General features: G+C 35.5%; 3 protein-coding genes and 1 long non-coding RNA gene across 6 annotated transcripts; 2 read left to right on the top strand and 2 right to left on the bottom strand.

Annotated features, from left to right (window-relative positions):
- Positions 1-9: 9 nt before the first annotated feature.
- On the top strand, positions 10-14439 carry LOC149709814 (uncharacterized). 3 transcript variants are annotated; one of them, XR_016376210.1, is made up of 23 exons: positions 10-125; positions 339-449; positions 528-719; positions 2453-2616; positions 3258-3621; positions 3708-3805; positions 3873-4169; positions 5215-5326; positions 5396-5526; positions 5600-5851; positions 5914-6041; positions 6102-6265; positions 6339-6569; positions 6637-6958; positions 7037-7583; positions 7667-7842; positions 8476-8661; positions 8740-8984; positions 9117-9861; positions 10162-10786; positions 11094-11223; positions 11307-13779; positions 14059-14439. XR_016376210.1 is itself a non-coding variant. In XM_089857894.1 (22 exons), exons 1-22 carry the CDS (start codon positions 99-101, stop codon positions 12219-12221), a joined length of 6162 nt encoding a protein of 2053 aa, XP_089714020.1. In that variant the 5' UTR covers positions 10-98; the 3' UTR covers positions 12222-14439. The 3 variants fall into 3 exon arrangements, 2 of the variants coding, with proteins under 2 accessions (XP_089714020.1, XP_089714021.1); XM_089857894.1 differs by having other exon boundaries at positions 11307-14439; XM_089857895.1 differs by lacking the exons at positions 10-125; positions 339-449; positions 528-719 and adding an exon at positions 1212-1399 and having other exon boundaries at positions 11307-14439.
- Positions 14429-18927, bottom strand: PGAP3 (Per1-like protein PGAP3). Its single transcript, XM_089857935.1, has 7 exons — positions 18146-18927; positions 17874-18026; positions 17717-17779; positions 17587-17648; positions 16816-16949; positions 16548-16749; positions 14429-15744 (listed from the first exon to the last, which is right to left on the bottom strand). The coding sequence occupies exons 1-7, from the start codon at positions 18425-18427 to the stop codon at positions 15651-15653; spliced, it is 990 nt and encodes a 329-aa protein (XP_089714061.1). The 5' UTR covers positions 18428-18927; the 3' UTR covers positions 14429-15650.
- Positions 18928-19652: 725 nt separating this feature from the next.
- Spt-I (serine palmitoyltransferase subunit I) lies at positions 19653-22669 on the top strand. Its single transcript, XM_089857926.1, has 12 exons — positions 19653-19812; positions 19897-20001; positions 20058-20152; positions 20232-20398; positions 20685-20817; positions 20894-21023; positions 21106-21195; positions 21271-21378; positions 21457-21649; positions 21763-21817; positions 21906-22020; positions 22101-22669. The coding sequence occupies exons 1-12, from the start codon at positions 19759-19761 to the stop codon at positions 22263-22265; spliced, it is 1410 nt and encodes a 469-aa protein (XP_089714052.1). The 5' UTR covers positions 19653-19758; the 3' UTR covers positions 22266-22669.
- On the bottom strand, positions 22478-23118 carry LOC149709811 (uncharacterized). The gene is made up of 2 exons (XR_016376212.1): positions 22982-23118; positions 22478-22908 (listed from the first exon to the last, which is right to left on the bottom strand). It is a non-coding gene; the product is annotated as an uncharacterized LOC149709811 (long non-coding RNA).
- Positions 23119-26686: the final 3568 nt, after the last annotated feature.

Raw genomic sequence — 26686 nt, 5'->3', positions numbered from 1 at the left:
CTTGAACGTCGTGACCCTTCCTTGACCCCAAGCCAAGTTGAATGTTTTTTTTTCAAATGTCCATTTCCAATGTGCGGGGCTGCCTTTAATTTGCCGAAATGTCGAATAATACTGATTTTTACAAAGTATAGTAACTATAATCTTGATTAAACTAACGAGACATTTTAAAACTAGTGAAATTAATTAAAAATATTGGTATGATGCATGAGTTGAACGAGATATTTACTCTAGTAACAAAGGCTTAGCATAGTTTTGTCCATAGTTTTTGAATTGAAGCATCAGCCTGTGATAATTGTTAATTAAAGACACGTAAATACATGAAATAAAACTCTTATTAGGAAGAAAACGAGGTATTAAAGGAAGAACTTCGACGTATACTAGTTTTGCTTGAATCGAGTCAGGTGGAAAAGAATGAAATTGGTGTCAAATATCAACTTCTTAGCAAAAGGGTTCGTTTATTGATGTTGAATCAAAGATAGCTCGTGGTCTTATTTATTAATCTAGCTCTAAAAATCCTTCCCACGTAGCTGGAGGAGGTTTTACAACTCCAAATTGACGAGCTTGAATCTGATGACAATTACCAGCTTGAATTAAATCGCCATAAGATAGAATGGAAAAATGAACTGGTAGACGAGTTAAGTCATTGTCGGGACAGATTAGCTCAATGTCACCAAGAACAAAGCAAACAAGCCAAAGTTATTCAAGGTCTACAACAAAAGGTGAGCGAAATTGTGCTGTTTAAACCCTTACATAACAGAAATAAATTATTTCTTGCTCCTTAATTTGTAAAGAGCATTAATTAATTTAAATTAAAATCCAAAAAATTTGATTATATCTTATGAATACACAAGATGTTTTTGAAAAGATGTAGTTGAATATCAGAATGTACATTTTTCCTTGACCCACAACCAAAAAATTATCGATTTCTTTTGGAATAAATCCCATTTCAAGGCAAAACTAAGCTAGGAAGGCGACAATACATCAAAATTACAGTCTTCTTACTCTAATAACACATACGGAGTCTCAAATTATGGTTTCCCATTTTCCCCCTGGCCTAGCTTTCTTAAAAAACCCGCCTTCTTCACAAAAGTTCCTCATATCAGATTCTTGTTTCTATAACATCACCATGGGAACCAAGGCTGGGGGTGGGTGGGGGTCGCGAGGGGACGCGGGGGGGGGGGTGCTACAAAAGAAGGTTCAAACCCATCTGATGATAAGGGAGCTCATTCAGATTCACTTGTTAGAAATGATTGAACACTTTAAATGTAGTTTATTTTGTGGAGATTAATATTTTTGTGACATGACATGAGTTCCACATCTGATGGAAACTTTTTACACTTTGAGCGTACGTGAAAGAGTGAATATTTGGAATACTGAGATTTCAAATAGACAGTTTCAGGTACATGTGCTTGATTAATAATATAAACACTTGTTGGAACTTAAAATTACGATGTTTAAGGGTATTTTTTGGTTTCTGTGGGCGCCTTAAGTGTTTTCTTTATGAATGACCCCAACAACAACGTTTTCAACTTAAAAAAAAATTGTATTGATTGCCGGGAAGTGCTCTCTTTATGAATGACCCCACAACAACCATCTTAAACGTAAAAAAAATTACCTGTAACGAGGCCGAGGGACTAACGCCTTCTTGTTGTCACAATTATTTTTAGTAATATTTACCTTGATTTCTGAATTAATATTTACTATTATTTAGTAATAATTATTTACTTAGATCTTGGAATTATTGCTTGCCTATTTATTTGAGAAAGGAGTAAAACGAGGCCCTTATCTCTCTGTCCATCTTCTCTTCTCCGAGACTGGAATGCCCCCCCCCCTTCTGTCCATCTCGGAGACTTTTATGCTCCCCCCTTTCTTTCTCTCAACCAAACCCCAAAGGGTCTTCGCGGACCCCCACTACCCCATGCGGTTTTTACCTGGAAGCTTTAAATTTGAAAAGTCCTACCTTACTCCTCCCCTTCTTACTTTTTTTTTATTGCAATAAAGTACTAACTTTATGAATGATCCCACGAAAAACGCCTTCAAATTTATGCTCAAAGGGAACATTACTCCGGGCCTATAATATCCCGGGTCTATATATTTTAGGCCCACAACAAACCGCTTTAAAATAAATAAATGAAAAAAAAATACATTTAAACGTAATATTAAAGCATTAGCTTTTGATTACTGCAATAACCCCAAGTGAATCCTTTATGTATGACCCCCATAAAACAAAGTGTAGTCTCGAAGAAAAAAATTACATTTAAAGGGAATATTACCCTATACGTTTCTGGTGTCTGCAATAGCCCAGATTTTTTTATATTTGTCATACAATAGTTTTCTTCCCTTTAATTTTATGACTAGGGACCGTTCATAAATTTCTCCTTACATATAAATATTTAAATTTTTATTTCCCCAATTAATTTAAAACGTTCAAAAAACACTTATTATTAAACAGGTTGAGGAATATCGCGAAAAGTGCGCCTTAGTTGAGAGGGAACATTCTGAAAGATCAAAGTTAGAACTTAAAATGTCGTTGGATGAAAAAGATGCCTCTCCTTCCAATGTATTTGGCACCGATTATGAGAATGTCACAGTTCAGTTAGTCGAAGAAAGAAATAGGTATTCATTAATTAATTAAGATTAGTTTTAGAATAATTATTTTTGTTTATGTTTTTTATTAATTCATATTATTTGTGTTTTTTTTAATAATTATTGTTATTTTTGGTTTTTTAAAAATTATTATTTTTGATTTTCTAAAAATATTTATTTTTGATTTTTTAAAAATTTTTTTTTTGATTTTTTAAAAATATTTATTTTTGATTTTTTAAAAATTATTATTTTTTGATTTTTTAAAAATTATTATTTTTTGATTTTTTAAAAATTATTATTTTTTGATTTTTTAAAAATTATTTTTTTTTGTTTTTTAAAAATTATTATTTTTTGTTTTTTAAAAACTATTATTGTTTGTTTTTAAAAATTATTGTTTATGTTTTTATTATTTATTATTGTTTACGTTTTATCATTTATTATTGTTTACGTTTTTATTATTTATCATTTTTGTTTTAATTTTTATAATTATTATTGTTTATGTATTTTTGATAATTGTTATTGTTTATGTATTTTTGATAATTGTTATTGTTTATGTATTTTTGATAATTGTTATTGTTTATGTATTTTTGATAATTGTTATTGTTTATGTATTTGTTTGTTTCTAAAAAAATATTATTATTGTTTATGTATTTCCGACGTACGTTACATAGATCAAAATCTTTAACGGAGGTTAACTCGATTCTAAGAGAACAACTCGAAGTTGCCACGAACGCCAATCAGGTTTTAACCTCTGACATCCACCGTCTGACGCGAGAATGGCAAAAAACGCGTCAAGAACTAGACGAGAAAGAGAGTCAATGGCGGGAAGAGGAACAATCCTTTAACGAATACTTCACCAAAGAACATCATCAACTTTTAACCCTTTGGCATCACATCATGCAATTTCGTCAAGACTTCTCCGAACTTCGAACCCTAACTGAAAGAGATCTAGGTTCCTTAAGAACCCACCTGAGACAAACGACTCATAACGCCACAAACGCTTGTTTCACCCTTTACGCTAATGCCCCTTTACAGGTTAATGACCCGAAATTAATATTTAAGTTTAGAAAAACCTCAAAAATTAAAATAAAAACCGGATTTTTGTCAAATTATTAAAAAAGGTGACGGATCCGGCAAGTTGGGAAATACAAAGAAAAACGCACGAAAACGCTAATTTGAAACACAAATTTAACGTAGAAAAGGATGAATTAGTCGAAAAGTACGCGATAATCCCTTAAAATTAGCGAAAACCGTTAATGTTTTACTAATTAATCATTAATTAACAGAATTAGAGATTTAACTTTACAAAATGAACGAAAAAAATCTCTAATAGAAGAAAAAGATAAGGTTATCACCGCTTTGAATAAAACGGTGGAAACACTGGAAGGTTTAAGATCGGAACCAATTGAAAGTCCGGCTTCCGCGAAGTTGAAACAAGATCTAAGTTACGCCACTGGCGTTCTAAGATCGATTGCGCAACTTATAATTGACGATTCTGACCAACAAATACATTCGCAACAACTTAGGCATATTCTTTCAAGTACAAATACGGATTCGTCCGAATCAAACGCTTCTACGCCTAGGTTAGCTTTATCAAGGATGATGGTTGGAATTTGAGTGAAATCGGTGGGCCCGCTAACTGTGGAACGACCCAGGGCCGGTGGGAAGCTAGAAATGGGGGAGGAATACTCGGAAAAATGGCGGGCGGTCTACAGCTAACTGTGGAACGACCCAGGACCGGTGGGAAGCTAGAAATGGGGGAGGAATACTCGGAAAAATGGCGGGCGGTCTATAGCTAACTGTGGAACGACCCAGGACCGGTGGGAAGCTAGAAATGGGGGAGGAATACTCGGAAAAATGGCGGGCGGTCTACAGCTAACTGTGGAACGTCCCAGGGCCGGTGGGAAGCTAGAAATGGGGGAGGAATACTCGGAAAAATGGCGGGCGGTCTACAGCTAACTGTGGAACGACCCAGGACCGGTGGGAAGCTAGAAATGGGGGAGGAATACTCGGAAAAATGGCGGGCGGTCTATAGCTAACTGTGGAACGACCCAGGGCCGGTGGGAAGCTAGAAATGGGGGAGGAATACTCGGAAAAATGGCGGGCGGTCTACAGCTAACTGTGGAACGACCCAGGGCCGGTGGGAAGCTAGAAATGGGGGAGGAATACTCGGGAAAATGGCGGGCGGTCTACAGCTAACTGTGGAACGACCCAGGGCCGGTGGGAAGCTAGAAATGGGGGAGGAATACTCGGGAAAATGGCGGGCGGTCTATAGCTAACTGTGGAACGACCCAGCGCCGGTGGGAAGCTAGAAATGGGGAGGAATACTCGGAAAAATGGCGGGCGGTCTATAGCTAACTGTGGAACGACCCAGCGCCGGTGGGAAGCTAGAAATGGGGGAGGAATACTCGGAAAAATGGCGGACGGTCTTCCTGATTCGTCTGACGTAGACCGCCCGCCTTTTTTCCGAGTATTCCTCCCCCATTTCTAGCTTCCCACCGGCCATGAGTCGTTCCACAGTTAGCAGGCCCACCGATTTCTCTCAGATTGCGTAAGCATCCTTGGCTTTATTTTCCAATTAAAACTATTTTAACGGTTAATTAACATTAATTTTCGTTAAAATATCAGTAACGCCTTAGTGCCAAGAACGTCAGATACATTATTTAACGTATCAATATTGGGGGAAACTACTTTATCGGCTGTTAACGCCGCATTGCGAAAGAAAAAAATTCAACTTGAAGTAATTAATTTAGTAGATTTTAGCGCGCTGACTTTAAACTTAAATTAAAATTAATTACTATAATAAAAGGAGCTCGGAACAAAATTAGCTTCGACCCAAGAACAAATAAAAGCGCACAAAAAAGCCTTAGAAGAATGTGAGGAGGAAAAACGTAATGCGCAAAGAAAAAATACGCAGCTTTCATCTAGGATTGAATTAGTGTAATTTTAAAATTAATTTCTCTTCCCCTCGTTTAATGTTAATTAAATTAACATTAACCGTTGTCGTACGTAGCGTTCAAGAAATTCAAAATTCTATGAGAGATAAAGATAGAATAAGATCGGCTTTAGATGAAACGGGAAGCGAGCGAAGTTTGCTCGAACATACGAGACAAATTTTGAATGAACAAGTTGAAACACTGAACGCGGAAAATGATCGATTGTACGCGAAGTTGCGTGAGAATCAGGAAAAGTTAGAGAACGTTTTATCCGAAAGAGATACGTTGAAATTTCAAGAGAAACATTTAGAGAGTGAACTTAGAACATGGTTCGTTGTAGATATCGTCTCTAAAACGATTAGTTTTAACTAATTAATGATTTAAAAATTAGTAATCAACGAGTTTCTAAACTTAACGAGGAGGGAATGAAACAAAGCAGCGAAATTCGTAGCTTGACCAATTCAATCAATAGAATTTCTTTCGAGAAAGATTTGTTACTTAGAGAGAAAATTGAATTCGGTAATTACTAGAATTAATTCTTAGTTTAATTAATTTAATTAACGCCTGACGTTTATTTAGAGAAAAGAATAGAAGGTTTAGAAACTTCAAATCGTCAATTACGATCCGAAAATCGTGTTTTTAGTGAAGAGAACGATTCTCTTAACGAAACACTTCAAAGTATTCGCAATGAAAATGAGTTTTTAAGTCGAGAAAAAGCCGAAAACTTAACCAACATTAACATGGTTGGTTAATTTAATTGGTTATTAATTAATAAAGGGAGAGTGAAAGAGTTTAATTAATTTGATTCAAATTTAGTTGAAAGAAGAAAAAACTCAACTAAATCGAGATAAAGCCGAGTCCGAACGCGAAAAACAGAAATTAAAAGCAAAAATCTCTAATTTAGAACAAAGAGAAAATGAACAAAACTCCAAAATTATTAATTTACAAGAAAATCAGGAACAAGCTGATATTTTACGTCAACAATTAGAGAATGAAAATAATAAACTACTTAGATTAAAAGAGGAATTGGAAGTCTTACTAACGATGGTTAATTAGTTTTTAATTTTTAATTAATTTTAAGACATTAATTTAATTAAATAATTAAAATTTTTAGGCCAATCATCAGAAAGATACTGTAACGGAAGAATTAGTCGAAATTAAGAAAGACGTAACGTCTTTACGCGAATCCTGTCAAAGATTAGAGAGAGATAAAGAAGCGTTAGCGATGGAAAAAGCCGATCTCGAAGTTCGACATCGGGCTTTGGAATCGGAATTAAACGAATGCGTGGAAACGATAAATTCATTACGAAATGAAAAAGAACGATTGGAAACTGCTCTTTATATGAGCAATCAAACGGTAGCCACTTTGGAACAGAAAAAAGATGAGCTTGAACACGAAATAAATGAACTTAGTATCAAAGAAGCGTCATTAGTCGGTAAACTAATTGTTTTCAAAGAGTTTGTCTCGTCTGGATTTTCTTTAATTAGAAATATTTTTCGTTACTAATTGACAGACGAAATTAGTAAAAGTAGTAAACAAAGGGAGGTTGATTTAGCTGTTCATACAAAAACGAAGGAGCTTTTAGGTCAAAAAGTTCAAGAGCTTCAAGAAGAGTTTAAAAAGAGTTTGAAACAAGAGGAAGATAAACGAAGGAACGAGGTGGAGAAACTTACGAAAGAAAAAGTTGAAATCGAAAACCGTTTGAGAACCGAACAATCGAATTCCCAACTCGTTTGGGAAGAGAAATTGGATGAAACTATTAAAAACCACGAAAAGGAATTGGAAATAACTCAAAAAGAAGCTAAAAACGCTCTTAATGTCATGGAAGAACGTTTAATTCGATTGGAAATGGAAAAGAAACAAATTGAATCGCTTTCCACTAAAGAATACAACGTTTTCGAACAGAAATTAACTTCCTTGAAAAAGGAATTGAACGAAAAAGACGAAGAAATTAAAGTCGAACGCCAAAAAACGCAAGACGTCATCGATAGAGAGAAACATTTACAAAATGAAATTAGATCTCAGTTGGAAAATGCCAAAACTGAGTTAGAAAACGCTGTGTAAGTTTATTTATTAATTATTTGTTTGTTTGCAGTTTAACTTTGGGGGTTAGGGGGTTGTTTTAACAGTGTTTTATTTAAAGATCGGCTTACAATAAAGAGCTTAAAGATCTTCGCAACCAGTTAATAGAGTTACAAAGTCAAAGAGATAACTTCTCTCAGAGTTGCGTCACTTTGAAAAGTCAAGTAACGCATTTGGAAGAAACGAGGGATGAACTGAAACTGCTTCTATCCCAAGCTGAGAGGCAGAATAAAGAATGTAAGTGAATTTATAGTGTTTTTACTACGTGTGGTTATATAATACCAACGGGTTATAGGCTGATACCCAGTTAGTTAGTTAGTGTGATGCACGCGAAATGTTAGTGGACGCGATTTCATAGATAAATTCAATCGTGAAGGGGACTGGTAATTTTTACTACGTGTGGTTATGTAATACACAAAGGGTTATAGGCTGATACCCAGTTAGTTAGTTAGTTAGTGTGATGCACACGAAAAGTTAGTGGACGAGATTTCATGGATAAATTCATTCGTGAAGGGGACTGGTAATTTTTACTACGTGTGGTTGTGTAATACCAACGGGTTATAGGCTGATACCCAGTTAGTTAGTTAGTTAGTTAGTGTGATGCACGCGAAAAGTTAGTGGACGCGATTTCATAGATAAATTCAATCGTGAAGGGGACAGGTAAAACTGTGTTTCTCAAGTTCATGTGGCACTTTTCGTCACTTTATAGTGTATGCTACACACTGCATAACCTTAGATCGTTGTTGGGTGCTGTACAACCTTAATTAGCACATTGGAAAGCACACGGAGTATTGCAAAATCATTTCTGCCCTTGTTCTCAACTTGGGGTGGTTAATAATGTCTGTGGGTGGTTAATAATGTCTGTTACAGTAACGATGCAACACGAAAATATAAGAAGCGAAAGCCTCGTTAATGAAAAATGGCTTCTAGAAGAAAAATTGGAAAGAGAAAATGTCTCCTTAGAATGTCAAGAGTTACGAATGAAGATAAAAAATTACGAAGCCAATAAAATTGAGATGAATAAAACTATCGATTATTTGAAGCAAACTTTAACTAGTAAGTTAATTTTGCGTAATTAATGATTAAGGTAAGAATTAATTAAGTAAGTATTGTTTTATTACTGGCATTAATTAGATTCTCAAGACGCGCTAACCAGTCTTACTACGGAGTGTAGCGAGTTGAAAAAAACTTTACGCGAAGTTGAACAATCGCGAATGGAACTTAAAAGAGATTTACAGCAAAGTCATAAACAGATTATGGCGTTTAAAAATGATTTATCCGTGAAAGACGAGGATGTAACTAATCAGAGGGAGTTACAGAAACAATCGGAACAACGCGAAATTGAACTTAGAAAAGAAGCGGCTTCTATAAAACAAAGCGTAAGTGTTATTTCACGTTAAGTCCGACTGGCGTTGCCTCTTAGGGAAATAGCCCAAGAGAGCGTACTTCCTCCCGTCTGTGTCTTTCTTTCTCTACAAGTAATTAATTGAATGGTCTATTCAAACACGCAGTTATTAGAGTCAGAGGCGAATAGAGAAACTCTACGTAAAGAGTTGGCAAACATGCAACGCAAAATGACCGATCTCGAACATAGAATGAGATTACAGAAAGAGACCCATAAAGCCGCTTTAGAACAAAGTTTTTCCGCCGAACGTCGACTCGAAGAACAAAAGAATGGTCTCGAAAAAAGCCTATCTCATTGTAACGAACAACTTCACGAATTAACGCTGCGTCTTAGAAGCGCGGAAGGCCGAATTTACGCGACGGAAAAAAATTACAACAAATCGGAACTAAACAAACAAGAAATTGAATCGAAATACGTCACGTTACAAAACATTTTGAGGCAAACATTGGGGATTGGGATGGAAGGAAGTAGATGGGCGCCATTTTACTCCAGACAAAGTAGTCCCATGAGACAAGAAGCTGTTGTTAATAATACCGATAATAAAAGCAGTAAAGGTTCCTCCAGTCCCAGAAGAGGTGATAGTAGGTCTAAAAGCAACTCACCAGCGAGACAACTGGTAGTTACAAGTTCCAGTTGGGCTTTGACCGCAGTTTCCGAGTTGGATATTGATTTGGTTCAATCCGCCCTCGAAGATTTGATCCAGAAAACCCATTCTTTGGAAAGGGAGCAGGAAGAATGGAAGAGAAAGTATCAAACGTCGCAACGGAACCTCGAGGACACGAAAGACGAAAAAGAGACGTTGCAAATTAGATTCGAGCATTTACAGAAAACATTGACGGAGATTGAAAATGGTAGGCCGACCTATAATTAGCCTTATTCCTGATCAGCGCCACCTACCCATAGCGGCGACTTTGAGAACTACTGTAAGCGGCAAGCCAATCAGATGTCGCTAAAATCTGGTGACGTCACTGACTAACACTCTCGGGTCTTACCAAAAATGACGTCACCAGATTTTAGCGACATCTGATTGGCTTGCCGCTTACAGTAGTTCTCAAAGTCACCGCTATGGGTAGGTGGCGCTGATCAGGAATAAGGCTAATTATTTTAATTACAGATTAATAAAGTGTACGTTTCTTTATCGCGATCAACAGAGAAACAAAATTTAGGCGCGGAATTATCGACAACGCGCGCGAATTTATCGCAACAAGAGGAACGCGTTCAACAATTAGAAAAAGATCGCGATTCTTTAAGCGAAAAAATATTGGCATTGCAAAATAATTTAAACAGCGCCGAAAAAGCTAAAAAATATCACCAAGACAAAGTGACGCAGTTAAAAACCGCCATCGCGTCAAACGATAAAGAAAAACGCGACTTAGAAGAAACGAAACGGAAATCCGAGTCCCAAACTACGACTTACGAACTGAAGATTCAAATGTTGGAAGCGAATATCGAAAGATGTCAAATGATGTTATCGGAAAAAAGTGCCGAGAATCAACTCCTGGAGGATCAGTTGTCAACTTCTAATAAAAGAGTTGATCGCTTGGAAGAGAAAGTCGTTACTCTGCAAAGAACCATTGATCATTTGATGCAGGAATTGAGAATTTCGCAGGAAAACGAAAGAGATTTGAAAGATAAATTGCATTACGCTAATCGATCCATTAATGAAAGTAGCAGTTCTTCCGTTAATATTCAAGAACACAATCGTAAATTGAAACAGGATTATAACAGATTGGAAAACGAGAAGGAAACGTTGCAACGAAGTTTGCAGGAACAAAAGTAAGTTCATTTTGATGATTTGATGATTTAATCGCGGTAATTAATTTAATTTTGATGATTTGATGATTTAATCGCGGTAATTAAGTTAATTTTGATGATTTGATGATTTAATCGCGGTAATTAAGTTCATTTTGATGATTTGATGATTTAATCGCGGTAATTAATTTAATTTTGATGATTTAATCGCGGTAATTAATTTATTTTTGATGATTTAATCGCTGTAATTAATTTAATTTTGAAGATTTGATGATTTAAGCATTAATTAAGTTAATTTTGATGATTTAATCGCGGTAATATCGTTTGTTAGGAACTCAACAACCGCATTGAAACAAGAATGTCAATATTTAAAAGAAAAAGTTGAGAAACTTCAAAAGGATTTAAGTACCAGCGAAAGCAAGCGAATTGAAATTGAAACTCTCACTAAGAGCGCTTCAAAGGTGCATAATTTACTTAATTCACTTTAAAATATTTCAGCCGATTTTATATAGCGGGTTTCGTTTACGCGTATTTAAACCAATAGAATGTCTCGAAACGCGAACACTCCGAAAGAATTATTATGGGAGAAATATCCGAATCTAGAGAAGAGAGAAAAATGCTTAGGGATGAAATTGAACGACTTCGACAATCTCTTAGCATTTCGGAATCTTTGAAAATACAATTGGAAAAATCTCGTGCCAAACTTGAAAAAGAGAACCAAAGTTTACAAAAAATGTTGGAATTGAGCGAAAAACATCGCGTCAACGAAGATTTTTCTAGTCTTACAACAACAACAACAACAAACAAAAGCAAACTCGAACGAACTGAACTGGGTAAATCATTAAGTATCATCGAAAACGAAAATTTGGAACTTCAACGCAAAGTTCAGAACTTGCAAGCGAAATTGGCCGAATTGGAACAACATCACAATCAACGGTTGAGAGAGTTGACGAATTTGCAACATCGAGAAGTCGCCATGGAACTGGAAAGAGCGCGAACGTCTCAACTTCAAGCGGAACAACTTTTGGAAGCCAGAGAGAAAACGAACAGACATCGAATCTTGGGTTTGGAACAACAAATAGCGACTTTGAAAGATCAATTGGCCGAAGAACATCGTCGTTGGAGTCGATTTCATCAAAGACATTTAGCGGCCGATTCCGAAATATCGCAGCTGAGATCGATACTGGATCGATCCTTACAAACCGTCTCCGAAGACCCGAGTACTTTAGAGAACGAAGCCAGACGATTGGATACCACCGTTGAAAGTCATATCATACGTTCACCTTCGATAACTTTAACGACACCGTCCAAACTTTCGCGTACTTCGCCCTTAACTTTTGGAGGTGTTTCGACGGTACAATCGACTCCCGCCCCTACATCAGGTACCGGTACAAGTATGTCCGAAGGTCGTCAACAAAGTAGCGGCGTTAGACGACGCCTGGAACCTTCCTTTGACTAATAATTAATATTTGTCAAAGGGTTTTTAATTAATTACTTTTAATCATCGGGTTTGTATAAATTTAGAGTAATATTAGGCCCACTTTTTAAATAAGCCTACTTTGACCTAAAAATTAGGCCTAAATTTGAAAAGCCTACAATAAACAAACACGGTATTGTTATTCAATCACTGCCAGTTTGATAAACGTGTGTGTGTGTGTGGAGAGGATTTGATTCCTATATATATTTTTAAAGTGACACTGACACACGACATCAAAAACGGATTTATGCAAGAAGAACGTTGAAGGTAGCGAATTCACTCCCCATCCTCGCATACTTTATTGAGAAACTTCGTCTGCTTATATTTTGACTCCACCCACAAATTCTGTATATATAGCAATTTCGAAAAAAAAATTAACCACGAAAATGACAAAAGAATGACATTTTCGATCTCTAGAAGTCGCTATATACAGAATTTGTGGGTGGAGTCAAAATATAAGCAGACGAAGTTTCTCGATAAAGTATGCGAGGATGGTACTAGAGGCTAAATCAACGATCCGACGTTCTTAGTGCATAAATCCGTTTTTGACGACATCTAGTCTAATACGCATTTACAAAACTAAACTAAACTATCACGAATGTTGTCTATTTTACTGAGTATTTTTGTAAAGTAGGCCTACTCATTCGCGCTTACGTGCAATTTTGAAACTACATTTCGATAAAATGCCTTTAATATCAATCAGCCTTAATTAACGCGTCACAAAGCCATATATTTTTAAAACAATATTCGCAAATTCATATTAACGATGTTTATACTACTTATCGTTATCGACAAGCTATTATATTTCTAAGTTTTCGGGCTGCTACGGTTCTATTCGATTAGAACGTCTGAAACGATAGCTCTATACTGTTTATGTCATTTATTTTTATGTTTCTGTTAAGTTTATCATTCGTAGGTCAGTTTTTATTACGTGGTATAATTAATTTGAATATATACTAGTCTCTCCTCTCTTTAAGTCATAGGAGAGTATACAGTATTAGATGTTAAATACTCGTTTGTACGTATAACTTTTTACGTAAACTTTTACATAATACATGGTATCGAACTTATTTAGCATTAGCCCTGTCCGGGAACTCGGCAATTCGAGTACCCGTCAAAATCGGTTCGGGACTTCGGGTACCCGCGAACAATTGGTACTTTTCTAGGCCTAATTATTCGAGTACCCGTCAAAATCGGTTCGGGTACCCGCGAACAATTGGTACTTTTCTAGGAATAATTATTTGAGTACCCGTTAAATAGGGGTACCCGCGAACAATTGGTACTTTTCTAGGAATAATTATTCGAGTACCCGTCAAAATCGGGTACCCCCGAACAATTGGTACTTTTCTAGGAATAATTATTCGAGTACCCGTCAAAATCGGTTCGGGTACCCGCGAACAATTGGTACTTTTCTAGGAATAATTATTTGAGTACCCGTCAAAATCGGTTCGGGTACCCACGAACAATTGGTACTTTTCTAGGAATAATTATTCGAGTACCCGTCAAAATGGGGGTACCCGAACAATTGGTACTTTTCTAGGCCTAATTATTCGAGTACCCAGTCAAAATCGGTTCGGGTACCCGCGAACAATTGGTACTTTTATAGGCCTAATTATTCGAGTACCCAGTCAAAATCGGTTCGGGTACCCGCGAACAACTGGTACTTTTCTAGGCCTAATTATTCGAGTACCCGAACAATTGGTACTTTTCTAGGCCTAATTATTCGAGTACCCGAACAATTGGTACTTTTCTAGGCCTAATTATTTGAGTACCCGTCAAAATCGGTTCGGGTACCCGCGAACAACTGGTACTTTTCTAGGAATAATTATTCGAGTACCCGTCAAAATCGGTTCGGGTACCCGACCCAAAATTTACTACCCGCACAGGGCTATTTAGCACCGCTATATGTTTTTTTACGCTATGAGCTGCGCGGCTTGGAAAAAGCGAAGGAAAGTAACATAGCGACACTTCAGTTGTGACGTCAGTACCCAAGTAAAACGTCATGGGCAAGTTACCTTTGGCAATGGGCGGCCATGTTTGTTACAGTTTGTGTAACTTCTATGGGCAAACAGCATGGGTGACGTCACACTAAGGAAGTTCTGAGTGGAAGGAATGTAAATTTAGAAGAAATGTATAATGTATAGCAAATGTATCTATGTTTGAAAACTTTGAAATAAAACTGCAACAAATATTTCTCAAACATTTTTTTTTTAATATATTCTTGGCTATGCAGGTATAAAAAGTTTTAGTTTGGTCTCAGGTAATATATATATATATTCAACAATCTACCATAAATACTCTGTTAGTACAATTTTCAGAAAAACGGTACAATATTTGTTTCTATTTTTTTTTTGTTTTTTTTTAGTTAGGAGGGATTATACTATATTTAGTTAAAATTAATTAGTATTAATCAAAAATATTCGTACCCAACAAAAATTAATTAATTAATAGGAATTATTATTAGTTAGTAGTATAGTTAGGGGAGAAAAACATGATTAAAAAAACAACAACTATAACAAGTATTAATTAATTAAAATAATTAATTAATTAATTAATAAAAACCCAATTACCATTTTTTTAACTACCACCACCATTAATTAATTAATTAATTAATTAAATGTAACCATCTACATTACCTTTAAAACATTTAACTATATATATAACGATTAATTAATAATTTGGTTAGTAAAAATTCTATTTAACTACATTTTCAAAAATATCATAGGGCTTAACAATTTTTTTTTTCTTCATTAATTTCAGGTTTAATTATTTTTATATTTATTAATTACTGACTAATAATTAATTATTAAATTTCTGATTATCTCATTTCATTTTATAGATGTATATTATATATTTTGTAAAAATTTAATTTCAAAATTTCCATTTTTTTATTTTTTTTTAAGATTAATTTTTTTTTATATCAAATGCGGAATTAATATGATATAATTAATTTGATCCTTTTTTTTAGTTTGTAGTTAATTTCGTAAATCCTATTTAATTTATTGCAATAGCTTTTTTTTTTTTTAATAATAAACTTTTATCTGGATTTTATTTTTATTTTATTGCAAAATTCTATGGAAGAAATTGTATTTAAATTTATTTTTTTTTTTTTTAAATATGGCAATTTTTTTTTTTAATTTTAAATATTTAACTTTGATCCCCGAATGCAACTAGAATTAGTTTTAAACTCTCAAAGCTTATTTTAATTTTAAATATTTTCTTTATAAGGAATGTAGGGATTTAAATAGAGAGAGCTTTTTATGACTTTTTTAATTTTTTTTTTAAATTTGAACTGAACTGTTTTAATTATATAATATTTTGCAAACCCGTAGGATTTTTTTTTTTTAATGGAGAGATATAATTATCAGAATTAATTTTAATCTAGGATATAACTTTTCTAAAATTTGGTTATCACAAGAACTTCACTTTGGCTCGAAAACCGTTAATTCGTTTTGGAGGAAAATTTTTTACCCCCATCAAAAACCAGCTATCTTCAATTAAAAACCTGCCGAGAAAAATTTTCAAAAATGCCTTTGTTAAAGTACCATAACATTATACCTTAAAAGAATGGCCTTTTTCTAAATATAATAGGAAAAATATTAAAATTAAAGTAAATTATCTCTTATTACTAAATAATTAGCATTAAAAACTATCAAGTACTACTGCGCCATCCGCCATTGCTTTAGTGGCGTCTGCTAAAATTCAACCTTTTTCTTATTTCTAGCCCTGCTCTCAGCCTTTGAGAATTCAACCAATCCCGTAGGGGTAAGGTTTCTGACGTCACTACAGCAATGGCGGCGCCGTAGTCCTCGTTTTTAAGACTAATTAAACAATTACTACTGCGCCATCCGCCATTGCTTTAGTAGCGTCTGCTAAAATTGAACCTTTTTCTTATTTCCAGCCCTGCTCTCAGCCTTTAAGAATTCAACCAATCCCGTAAGGGTAAGGTTTCTGACGTCACTACAGCAATGGCGGCGCCGTAGTCCTCGTTTTTAAGACTAATTAAACAATTACTACTGCGCCATCCGCCATCGCTTTAGTGGCGTCTGCTAAAATTGAACCTTTTTCTTATTTCTAGCCCTGCTATCAGCCTTTGAGAATTCAACCAATCCCGTAGGGGTAAGGTTTCTGACGTCACTACAGCAATGGCGGCGCCGTAGTCCTCGTTTTTAAGACTAATTAAACGCTAATTATTTTGTAAAAAGAGATAATTTATTTCTTATTCAATATTTTTCCTCTTATATTTAGAAAAAGGCCATTCTTTTAAAGTAGAATGTTACGTTTTCCGCAATGACCTCTTATACTTACTTGTACCAAAAATAGGGCATTGGCACTGTACTAAGATGCCATAAAGAATGAGCATCAATTACAAAGCCCCACGGAGGGAAATCCAAAACTTCTAACAACAAGAGGCCATTAACGGCCAAGATGCATATGGCACATTGCAAAACGTGCTTTTGATGGCGATTTACGTAACACCACATTAACCATCCCAGTGAACTCGCCACTCCTAGAATTAAACCCCCGTTAGGCGTTCTAATCCTTTTAAGAGCTTAGAGGACCAATGGTTACTAACCAACTATAATATTAACACGCATATTATAGCCATAATCGAAGTGAACAAAGGTTAAAAAGTGGATGTGGTAGAGGAAATAGGTTAGGAAGGGCACTGCGATACTCAGAGAGAGCCAAAAACTAGGTCGTAAAACTCTGAAAAACAATTAAAAATGAGTTAATTATACTTATATAAGCAAAAGTATATAGATATAAAACAAAAGTGCACTTCATTGGAACTTGTTGGCCCCATGTAATACGAGAAGCCCTAACTCCTTTACCAACAGAATAGTGTCGACCCCTCTCTGAGTATGATTACCTTCCCGACCGTGGCACAGGGAACAAACCGTCCCATGACATCATGTACTACTTTCTGTAAATCTTAGTCGTCAAGCAGCTCTTCCCTGATTGGTTAATTCGTGTAGGGGGTTGAGAGGAGGGTGGTTTGCTTCTCAGTTTACATGTTAAAGGCAGGGAATTAGCAGTCTTATTCCTGATCAGCGCCACCTACCCATAGCGGCGACTTTGAGAACTACTGTAATTGGCAAGCCAACCAGATATCGCTAAAATCTGGTGACGTCATTTTTGGTAAGACCCCGAGAGTGCCCGTCAGTGACGTCACCAGATTTTAGCGACATCTGATTGGCTTGCCGATTACAGTAGTTCTAAAAGTCGACGCTACGGGTAGGTGGCGCTGATCAGGAATAAGGCTAATTGTTAATGATGTGTACTTTTGATTTTTATACCTATACACTTTTGATATAAGTATACGTTTTCTTTTTTAAAAAACTACCTAATTGTGATGCTATATAAACCGCATAGCACCAGTGAAAAGGCACAGAAGTAATCCAATTTCTAATAAATCCATTAAAAATTAATTATAATTCGTAGGAGTTTTAATTAATTAAAATTAAAACTTATACCTCGGTTAAAGGGGTATCTCTACTATGAAAAACTGTAGACCAAATCCACGCGTTAACTGATAACTATTTTAAAGAAAGTTGGGAAATTGTTTTTTTTTTGACAATTGAATTGAATTTAACTATCTTAATTAAATTAAGACTAATTAAATTAACTAACCGCAGCCTGAATTTGCCACAGCCAAAAATTTGGAGCCGTTTCTGGGACTAGTTTTTTAAATCTTTGCCACATATGAAAATGACTGAGCCCATTGAGCAAGGAGAAAAGTACGGAAGCGGGTTCTTGAAGACCCCAAATCCTGATAAAGGGCCACTAATATTTTGCAAGAATATTAATTAATTTTAAACGCTCAACCTCGATCGCGTCATACTTCATTATCCTTAAATTGTGGAAGAATCTATTCTATTTTGGCTGGAAGCTTTAGAATTTACCTTTCCGTGGAATTGAGGTACAGCGTAGCCACGTTGCGTGGCTACATTAACAGTATGCCACATGCAATCATGCTCGCATTCTCCGAGACAATCCCAACAGAATAGTCGCTGATACCACAATTGCCTTCTCGTGAAATTGGCAATTGCCTCGTTGCTAGAACAATTTTGAGCTAGACACCTCTTTAAGCAGTTTTGGTAAACGGTAGAGCGATCGCCTGCGGAAGCTTCTGCCCGAGGGAAGGTGAGAAGAAGGCACAGCAGGCACGCAAGCGAAATTGACATGTTCGTATTTTAGCATTAAAGAGGAGGAGGAAGATATATTTATGTCAAATAACAACGATGCTACGTCGTTTACATAGTCCTTAATCTCCATCCGCCGCTAGTCAATGAAATAGGAACTTTGCTCTCGACAACTTTTTCTAAATTGTAATTGGAAGTTTGCAGAAATATTTCGCTTTGGCGACAATTACCAAGCATTTTTCATCATTCTGGAATGATGATCGGACTTTTTAAAATAATTTTGAACCGTTCTCAATGCTAGAAACTTTGATTTTCATGCTGTTTCAAGAAAATCAACGGAGCCGATCCGATATTGTAGCTTTGGCAAGATGACAGATAAAGTTTCACAAAGTGACGGCAAATGTAAGTTTACCTCTTTTTTATATATTAATTTTAGTCATAATTAATTAAAAAATATTTAATTAAAGCGCATGACCTTCCCCGGACCCCACCACTATACGAACTCCTTATAGGAAACGTTGATAAGCGAGAGCGAGACGTTTGGCTTCCCGGAAATGATGGAAATTTTACTTCCGGGATAGTAAACCAAGGTATAATTAACAGGTTAGGCTCTTCGATACCCTGCTAGAACTCATTTAATCTTATAGTCTAGTCCATGGATGAAGGATGCGCGTGAGGAAATTTGTTTTCACGCTATAGGATCGGCAACTCCCTATCTCGAACGACAGCTTATTCTGTATATACTCTGTTACAATATCGGTTGTCAGCACGCGCAAAGCTGTTTCTCTATGTAACGTAGCTTTGTACGTGCTGTCAAGAGACAAAAAACTTCAGGATCTTCAGGATTTAAAATATCCGCGAGTTTTTTAGCTCGAGTGCACGGACCTCTAGACCTTAGCTTCAAATGCGTGTAGTAGACTGTATGCAATTTCACACGTATTTGAAACTAAGGCCTAGAGGTCCGTGCACTCGAGCTAAAAAACTCGCGGATATTTTAAATCCTGAAAATCCTGAAGTTTTTTGTCTCTTGACAGCAGGTACAAAGCTACGTTCCATAGAGACCTCGCTTTGCGCGTGCTGACAACTGATGTTGTAACAGAGTATATACAGAATAAGCTGTCGCCCGAGATAGGGAGTTGCCTATCCTGTAGAGTGAGAACAAATTTCCTCACGCGCATTCTTTATCCATGGTCTAGTCTCTAAAAATAGACATAACCTCTTTGAAATAACTTTGTCTACAAATCCACGCCCATTTTTTGCTTGCCGAGTCCCGAGTCAGTGTGTGACTCTTCGACGGCGTGTTAAGAGGGAGCGGTGTAAGATTTTAAAGTAATGTTTAAATTAACTTGTAATTAATTAACAATTTATTAAAAATGATTCATAATACAACATGGGAACTGTACGAAATGGTTCAAGCCTTTATGCAGGTAAAATTTCAGTTTTTAATAAAGAAATTTGACTTGGAAATTTAATCACCGGGGCATTATCTGTCAAATCTATTGGGTCCTCAGGCGCCGATCTACCATTTAGCATTCGAAGGACTTTTAATGATGATGGTATTTTGGTTATTATTTCATAAAAGTTATAAGCCTGAACTGGCAGAATTAACGGAGAAAGTACGTTTAATTAACAAATTAATTAAGTTCTGGTTTGTTAATGACGAGTTTAATAGGAAAAAGAAGAACTTATAGCTGATTGGGTACCGGAACCTCTGGTTCCCGATACTCCAGAAGATCATTTTTCATTAAATCCCCGGACTGTTACGGGGTAATTCTTAATTGCATGGTTCTATAGGTTTATTATCAGACATTAATTTAATTAATTAATTACATCATTACTAATACAGAAAAGTAGGAAAAATTGTTACTGTTGATGGTAAAGAATGTCTAAACATGGCTACTCACGATTACTTATCAATGGTGGATAGACCAGAATTGGAACATGCGGCTATTAAAGGTTTACGCCAATACGGTGTGGGTTCTTGTGGACCAAGAGGCTTTTATGGAACAGTTGGTAAGTTAATTAATTACATTTAAATCGAACCTCCTACCCCCCCCTCAGCCTGTGAGAATTCAACCAATCACATAGGGTTCTGGCTAGCAGACGCCACTCTTACCCCCCCCAGCATGTGAGAATTCAACCAATCCCATAGGGTTCTGGCTAGCAGACGCCACTTTTAACAGCATGTGAGAATTCAACCAATCACATAGGGCTCTGGCTAGCAGACGCCTCTAAAACAATGGCGGCGCAGTAGTCCTCGTTTTTTAAGACTAATTCAATGTTAATTAATGTTTACCAGACATTCACTTGGATCTGGAGGCCAAATTGGCCAATTATATGGGTGTAGAGGAAGCTGTTTTGTATTCTTATGGATTTGCCACCATTTCAAGCGCCATTCCTGCTTATTCCAAACACGGAGATGTTATTTTTTGGTAATATTAATTATAAATAATTTAAATATTTAATTAATTAACGTTTTAATTAATTTATTTTTTTTAACGAAATTAGTGACGAGTGTGTCAATTTTGCTATTCAAAAAGGCTTGGTTGCATCCCGGTCCAAAATATGTTTCTTCAAACATAATGATATGGAAGATTTAGAGAGATTACTTCTGGAACAAGCAAACATTGATAAAAAAGTAATATTTTGATTAAAATTAATTTAATTTAATTTAATTAACTAAAATTAAATTAATCATTTCTCATTTCTCATTTATACAGAATCCAAAAAAAGCTAAAATAACGAGACGTTTTTTAGTTGTTGAAGGCCTTTACATAAATTACGGTGATATCTGTCCTCTACCTGAAATTGTAATTATTTTAATTGATAATTAACTATAGGAATTAAGAATTAAATTAATCTCATTATGATTTTATTTCATTCAGATGAAACTCAAAAAAAAATTCAAAGTCCGTTTATTTATTGATGAATCTTGTTCTTTTGGAGTTTTGGGAAAAACTGGTCGAGGAATCACGGAATATTTTGATATTCCTGTAAGTTTGAGATTATTTAATTTAATTTTGATGATAGAAAATAATTAATTTATAATTGTATCTTTTAATTTTATACAGATTGCTGATGTTGATTTAGTTTCTGGTAGTTTAGAAAACGCAATTAGTTCTTATGGCGGATTTACTTGCGGAACTTCATTCATAGTTGATCATCAGAGACTTTCGGGACTCGGTTATTGTTTCTCAGCCTCATTGCCACCATTACAAGCTGCAGTTGCAATGGAAGCTTTGAAAATTTTAGAAAAAGATCCTGGTAATTAATTAATTAATTAAGTTTTAGAGTTTTTTTTTAGAATAATTAATCTATAAATTAAATCTTATTTTTATTTTTAATTGTAATTGTAATTTTAATTTTAATTATTTTAGGTTTATTAAGAAAGTTAGAAAGCAATGCTACTTATTTTCATAAAGAATTGGAAAGGTATAACGTAATTTTAATTTAAAACAGATTTATTTCAATTAGTTAATTAATTAATTAATCCCATAATTAATTAATTGAATTTAATTAGAATCCCGCAGATTGAAGTTAGTGGAGTTCCATTTTCTCCAATAAAACACGTAAGAATTAGAGGAGAGGAAGATTTTGAGGCTGCTACAAAAAAACTGGAATATATTGTTAATGTTGTAAGTGCAATTAACTTAAATTAAGGTGGCTTTAATTGTTGTCCGAGGATTAAAAAATTATAATTAATTTTAATTATTAGGCGATGGAGAAGGGAGTTGCCTTCACGGTTGCCCGGTATCTCATTGAAGAGGAGATTAAACCTCCTCCACCATCAATTAGAGTTATTGTAAGTGTCGCATTAGAAAAAGAAGAAATGGACCTTGCTATAAACGTGCTTAAAGATTCCGTTAATCACTTTGATTAAGATTTATTTAATTAAATAAATAAATAATTAATGTCGCTGTGTTTAAATTAGCACGATGTGCTGATGTAGCTTTTTTTCAAGCTTAGAACAAAACAAAGAAACATACCAAAACACTACAAAAAAAAAGTTAATTAAAATTAAAATTAACTTTATTTCCATATTTATCAAATCTACTTGTTTACATTAATTAATTAAATGATGTTATTTTTCGCGCGCATTTTTCTCTCCTTCCATTTTTTCCTGGTCAATTTATTTTTGCTCAATGTAAAGATTAATTAAAAGTATCATGACACTGCTATAATTGCTCCAATTTTAATGTTAACTATTATTAAAGTATTTTTATATAAGAGATATTAATTAATGAATAGCACGCAATAAATATTTGCCAGATTTATCAAAAAAAATTTCAATTTATTTTTAATTTTTACAGCTTTTTTTCAGCATATTTGGTATGGAAGTAAATATGTTGTATCTTTCTATAGAAAATGGTAAAAGTTACGTGGTTTTTGATTTAACAGTGTTCCCCGCTTTTGGCGCTGCTATCGCCATATTTCGAAAAAAAAAAATAACGGTCATTTTGGCTTTAGCCGCCTTCAAGGCCAAGATGCTTGAATGAATTCAGGTGAATATATTTAATTTAATGCTAATTAAGAAATTAATTTGCATAATTTAATGAAATTAGGCCTTTTCTTTACCTTAAAAAACAATTTCATTACATTTTATTGTGGAATATAAAAATATTTTACGATTCCAGGGGTTCCGTTCAATAACTGAAGCCAAGGCTTAGCTGTCATTTTCAAACTCGTCCCAAGCAACAAGTGGTTTTATGATCGGAAGTCAGAACGAATTTTCACAATCAACTTGTACTTTGAAACTTATTCTATGGATATTTCATGCGAGTTATTAGCGGACTAGTGAGTGTTAATGTTTATTTAATTCTTTACTAGCATGCGTTTGCCAATTTGCATGGGGAAACATTTTTGAGGGAAATTTAACAAGGCGCTGGGCGCCATCTACCCACAATCGCGTAAACTCATTATTGGAAACTTTACGAAGTATACCATGTCACCGAAAGATGGCGCTTTCTTAGCGAATTTGAACTTCATTACCATAGACATGGGGGGGGGGGTCCATAAACGCATTAAAATTTCTAGTGTTTCTTTGCAAAACATAATTGACACGCGAAATGATGATAATATACCTGGTCACGGATCAGAAATAATAATTGATTATTACGGGGACATAGAAAAAGAAAAAACGATTTACCATATACTATAATAATCCAAATACGAATTTAGGTTAAAGCTTCGTGCATGCACTTGTAAAAATTCTTCCCACGATGATATACTTACTACGTTAGCTGTTCTTCCAATTTAAGATTAGAAGTTCATAATTTAGACGTAAACAATGTTAAGAAACCCTCAGTTCCCACGTAAGGTCAACGACCGTCATATCTGTTAACAATAAACCAATAAAAGGCAAGAAAAAATATAATTAGAGACGACTAAATCGATAGACAACAATATAGTTATCTAAATTATTACAAACAAGGTGTTATTGTACTTCACAAGAGTTATTTCTACTTTAACTATGGATATGCCTATGACAATTTTCTCCCTTTTTTTCTGGGAAGGGGGGGGGTGTTCTTGTGAGAAAAAGAGGGCAGAAATATGTAAGGGTAAAAACACGGACTATATAATTCTAAAGAGGACTTGGAAATAAGTAATTTTTTCGCGACTCGGGCATACATTACTTTTATATTCTTCCCCTCCACCACCTTTAAAGCTTACCTACACCTTAGCGTGTTTTGAAGTGTTGCGTTGCGCATGCGTTTGAAAATCGCGCCAAAGCTCGTGTTACGGCCACAGCGACATCTGGCGACGCTTAGTTTAGTACTCATGGTACAATATTTTTGTGTCGACAAAGCAGTCGCTCAGTTTTCCTATCCTCTTTTGGGTTTATGAGATCCGTGGTAAAAATGACAAAGGAATCTTAAGTGGAGGCAAGAGAGAGAGGGGGAGTGTAGGAGAACAGTGAAATATCGGAGAAAAAATTGGGCCCTAGTTTTCTCTAAAAATGGCCATCCCCAAAAAAAAAAGTCTCATGCCGCGGATGTGATAGAATGAAAAGAAAAAAATAAGTTCGGTACGGAAAATTCTGGCGACGGTTTTTTTTTTCGTCAAAGACTGAAAATTTACATAAATATTTAATAATTTTTGGGGAAAAGTTAGAAAGATTTCACCCAAGGGGAGTTGGTTGGGGGGACACGATGGAAGTTAGGGGAATTACTTTGATTGGAGCCTAGACACAGTAGGGAACTGTACGTGGGGTGTTAATCCCCCTCCCCCCCCTGAAAAATCTCAGTGAAGATTTTTCCCAAGTAGGCTTAGCGACGAACCAAAGTTACCCCACTCCAGAAAGAAAGAAGGAATCCTAGATGAAGAAATATATATATATGTCTCTAATCATACGTAATTGTGAAAAAGGGGAGATGAAGTAGCTGGGAAACACTCCCTGTTAAAATTACTACTAGTAATCCGTAATCGGTGTACCGGGGGAACCTGAGAGTGATTATCCCCTCGAATTGACGTCACCGAAAACTCACGGAGTCTGCAGCCTTATTAATAATAAGTTTGTTATTATGAATGCCATAGAGAGTTGCTCCTTTTGAAGGACGTGTCACCCTTCCTTTAAAAATGCTATCGCAAAAAGGGAAATAAGGAATTTCGCAATAAAACCTAAACGTTCCCCCTTTAAGAAAAAATCGTAAATTCTTGTGATTTTTGCATGCTCGCACCAAGGCTTCCGAAAAACTTCTTAATTTGCAAAATGTATGGGCGGGACGTGTATGTTACAACCAACAAAAATGATATTAATTTATTCTCCCGCTAGCCTTGCGTCATTGTCCTTTGATTTAAATGGTTTAGAAACATGATAATTTAAATAAACGAAAATAAAATAAACAAGGTTTTAATTACTGAGGGGAATTCGGTATCTTTTTCTTTTAGAGTTTAGAATTACGAGTTACTTAACCATTTCTTTGAGGATCTCTGAGATGTTTTTTCTTTTCTTTCTTGTTATAATAGAGGAAATTTTTTTACAGTCTTCCATCCCTCTTTTAGGGAGGAGACGCGGCTAGCTTAGCTTATGCTTCTAGTCTTGTTTTGTAGTTGTAATTTTCAATTTGTATGATATTATTACCATACGCATTGGGTGCCTGGGAACGAAATTTTCCTATTCCTATCGAAACGATTTGAAATTATATTTATTAAAATATTGGGTTAAATCAATAAATAGTTTTATGAAATCGCAAATTGTAACAGACGTAACACAATGTAACAACAATAAGTGTGACACTTACAAGTGTCCCACTTCGTCCCAACTGGTCCCAATTGATTCCGAACCGTCCCAACTGGTCCCAATTGATTCCGAACCGTCCCAACTGGTCCCAATTGATTCCGAACCGTCCCAACTGGTCCCAATTGATTCCGAACCGTCCCAACTGGTCCCAATTGATTCCGAACCGTCCCAACTGGTCCCAATTGATTCCGAACCGTCCCAACTAGTCCCAATTGATTCCGAACCGTCCCAACTGGTCCCGATACGTCCCAACTAGTCCTAGTTGATCCAGACACGTCCCAACTGGTCCAACGTCGGTATTAATAATCCTAAGACCATATAGAGGAAATATTTTTTCCACAGAATAGAAAAAGAGCTATATTCATGATTATAATGTTGTCCAGTCCCATATATTACGTACAGTCGCAGTTTTCCGCCCATATTTTTACTTAAAACTCTTTTTTTAATACGCTGCTCTGACTTCTCGGCCTCTAACGGCGTAACTATACATGGAAAAATAGTCCAAACTGCCTTATGGTTCAAAAATACTTATAAATACTGTTGGCGTGTTATGTCGGGAGTGCATGGGTAGTACCACCCGTTCGTTACTACTCGTATTTTTGATTTAGGGTTGTATCTCTATAGAGGGTTAGGACCCAGTCGTAAAAAAAATGAAATGCCAAGAACCTTTAAGAAATCGGGGGTTATTGGAGCGCGCTAAGTCAGATTAGCCCGCTCGAACCATAGACGCCCGCAATTAGTTTCTGGGGCGTCCTACCAGAAGCGAATGAGCGCTCGTAAAATTTTTTTGCGACGCCGATTGTCCGGCCGTTTCCGAAAGCCATAATACGTTACAGTATTGGATACTGACGCGAATTACTTCAATCCCTACATGAATATAGAATAGTGGTGGTGGTAGAGAGGGGTGTAGAACGTGTATCTCTCCCTCTGTATTGGGATGACACAGAGCTATGAGTACTTGCCAATACCTTCAAGTATTTATTCAGAGGAAAAATGGTAGGAATTCACGTTACTACTGCTACTATAACGGAAGAAAACGCTACTGATATTTTTATGTTTCC

The sequence above is a fragment of the Phalangium opilio genome, unplaced genomic scaffold, assembly GCF_054372755.1.
Source record: "Phalangium opilio isolate 3A_F unplaced genomic scaffold, DU_Popi_V2 ptg000011l_1, whole genome shotgun sequence".
Lineage (NCBI taxonomy): Eukaryota > Metazoa > Arthropoda > Arachnida > Opiliones > Phalangiidae > Phalangium > Phalangium opilio.
The sequence above is the reverse complement of the archived record's forward strand: the minus strand, read 5'-3'. Positions and strand labels throughout refer to the sequence as shown.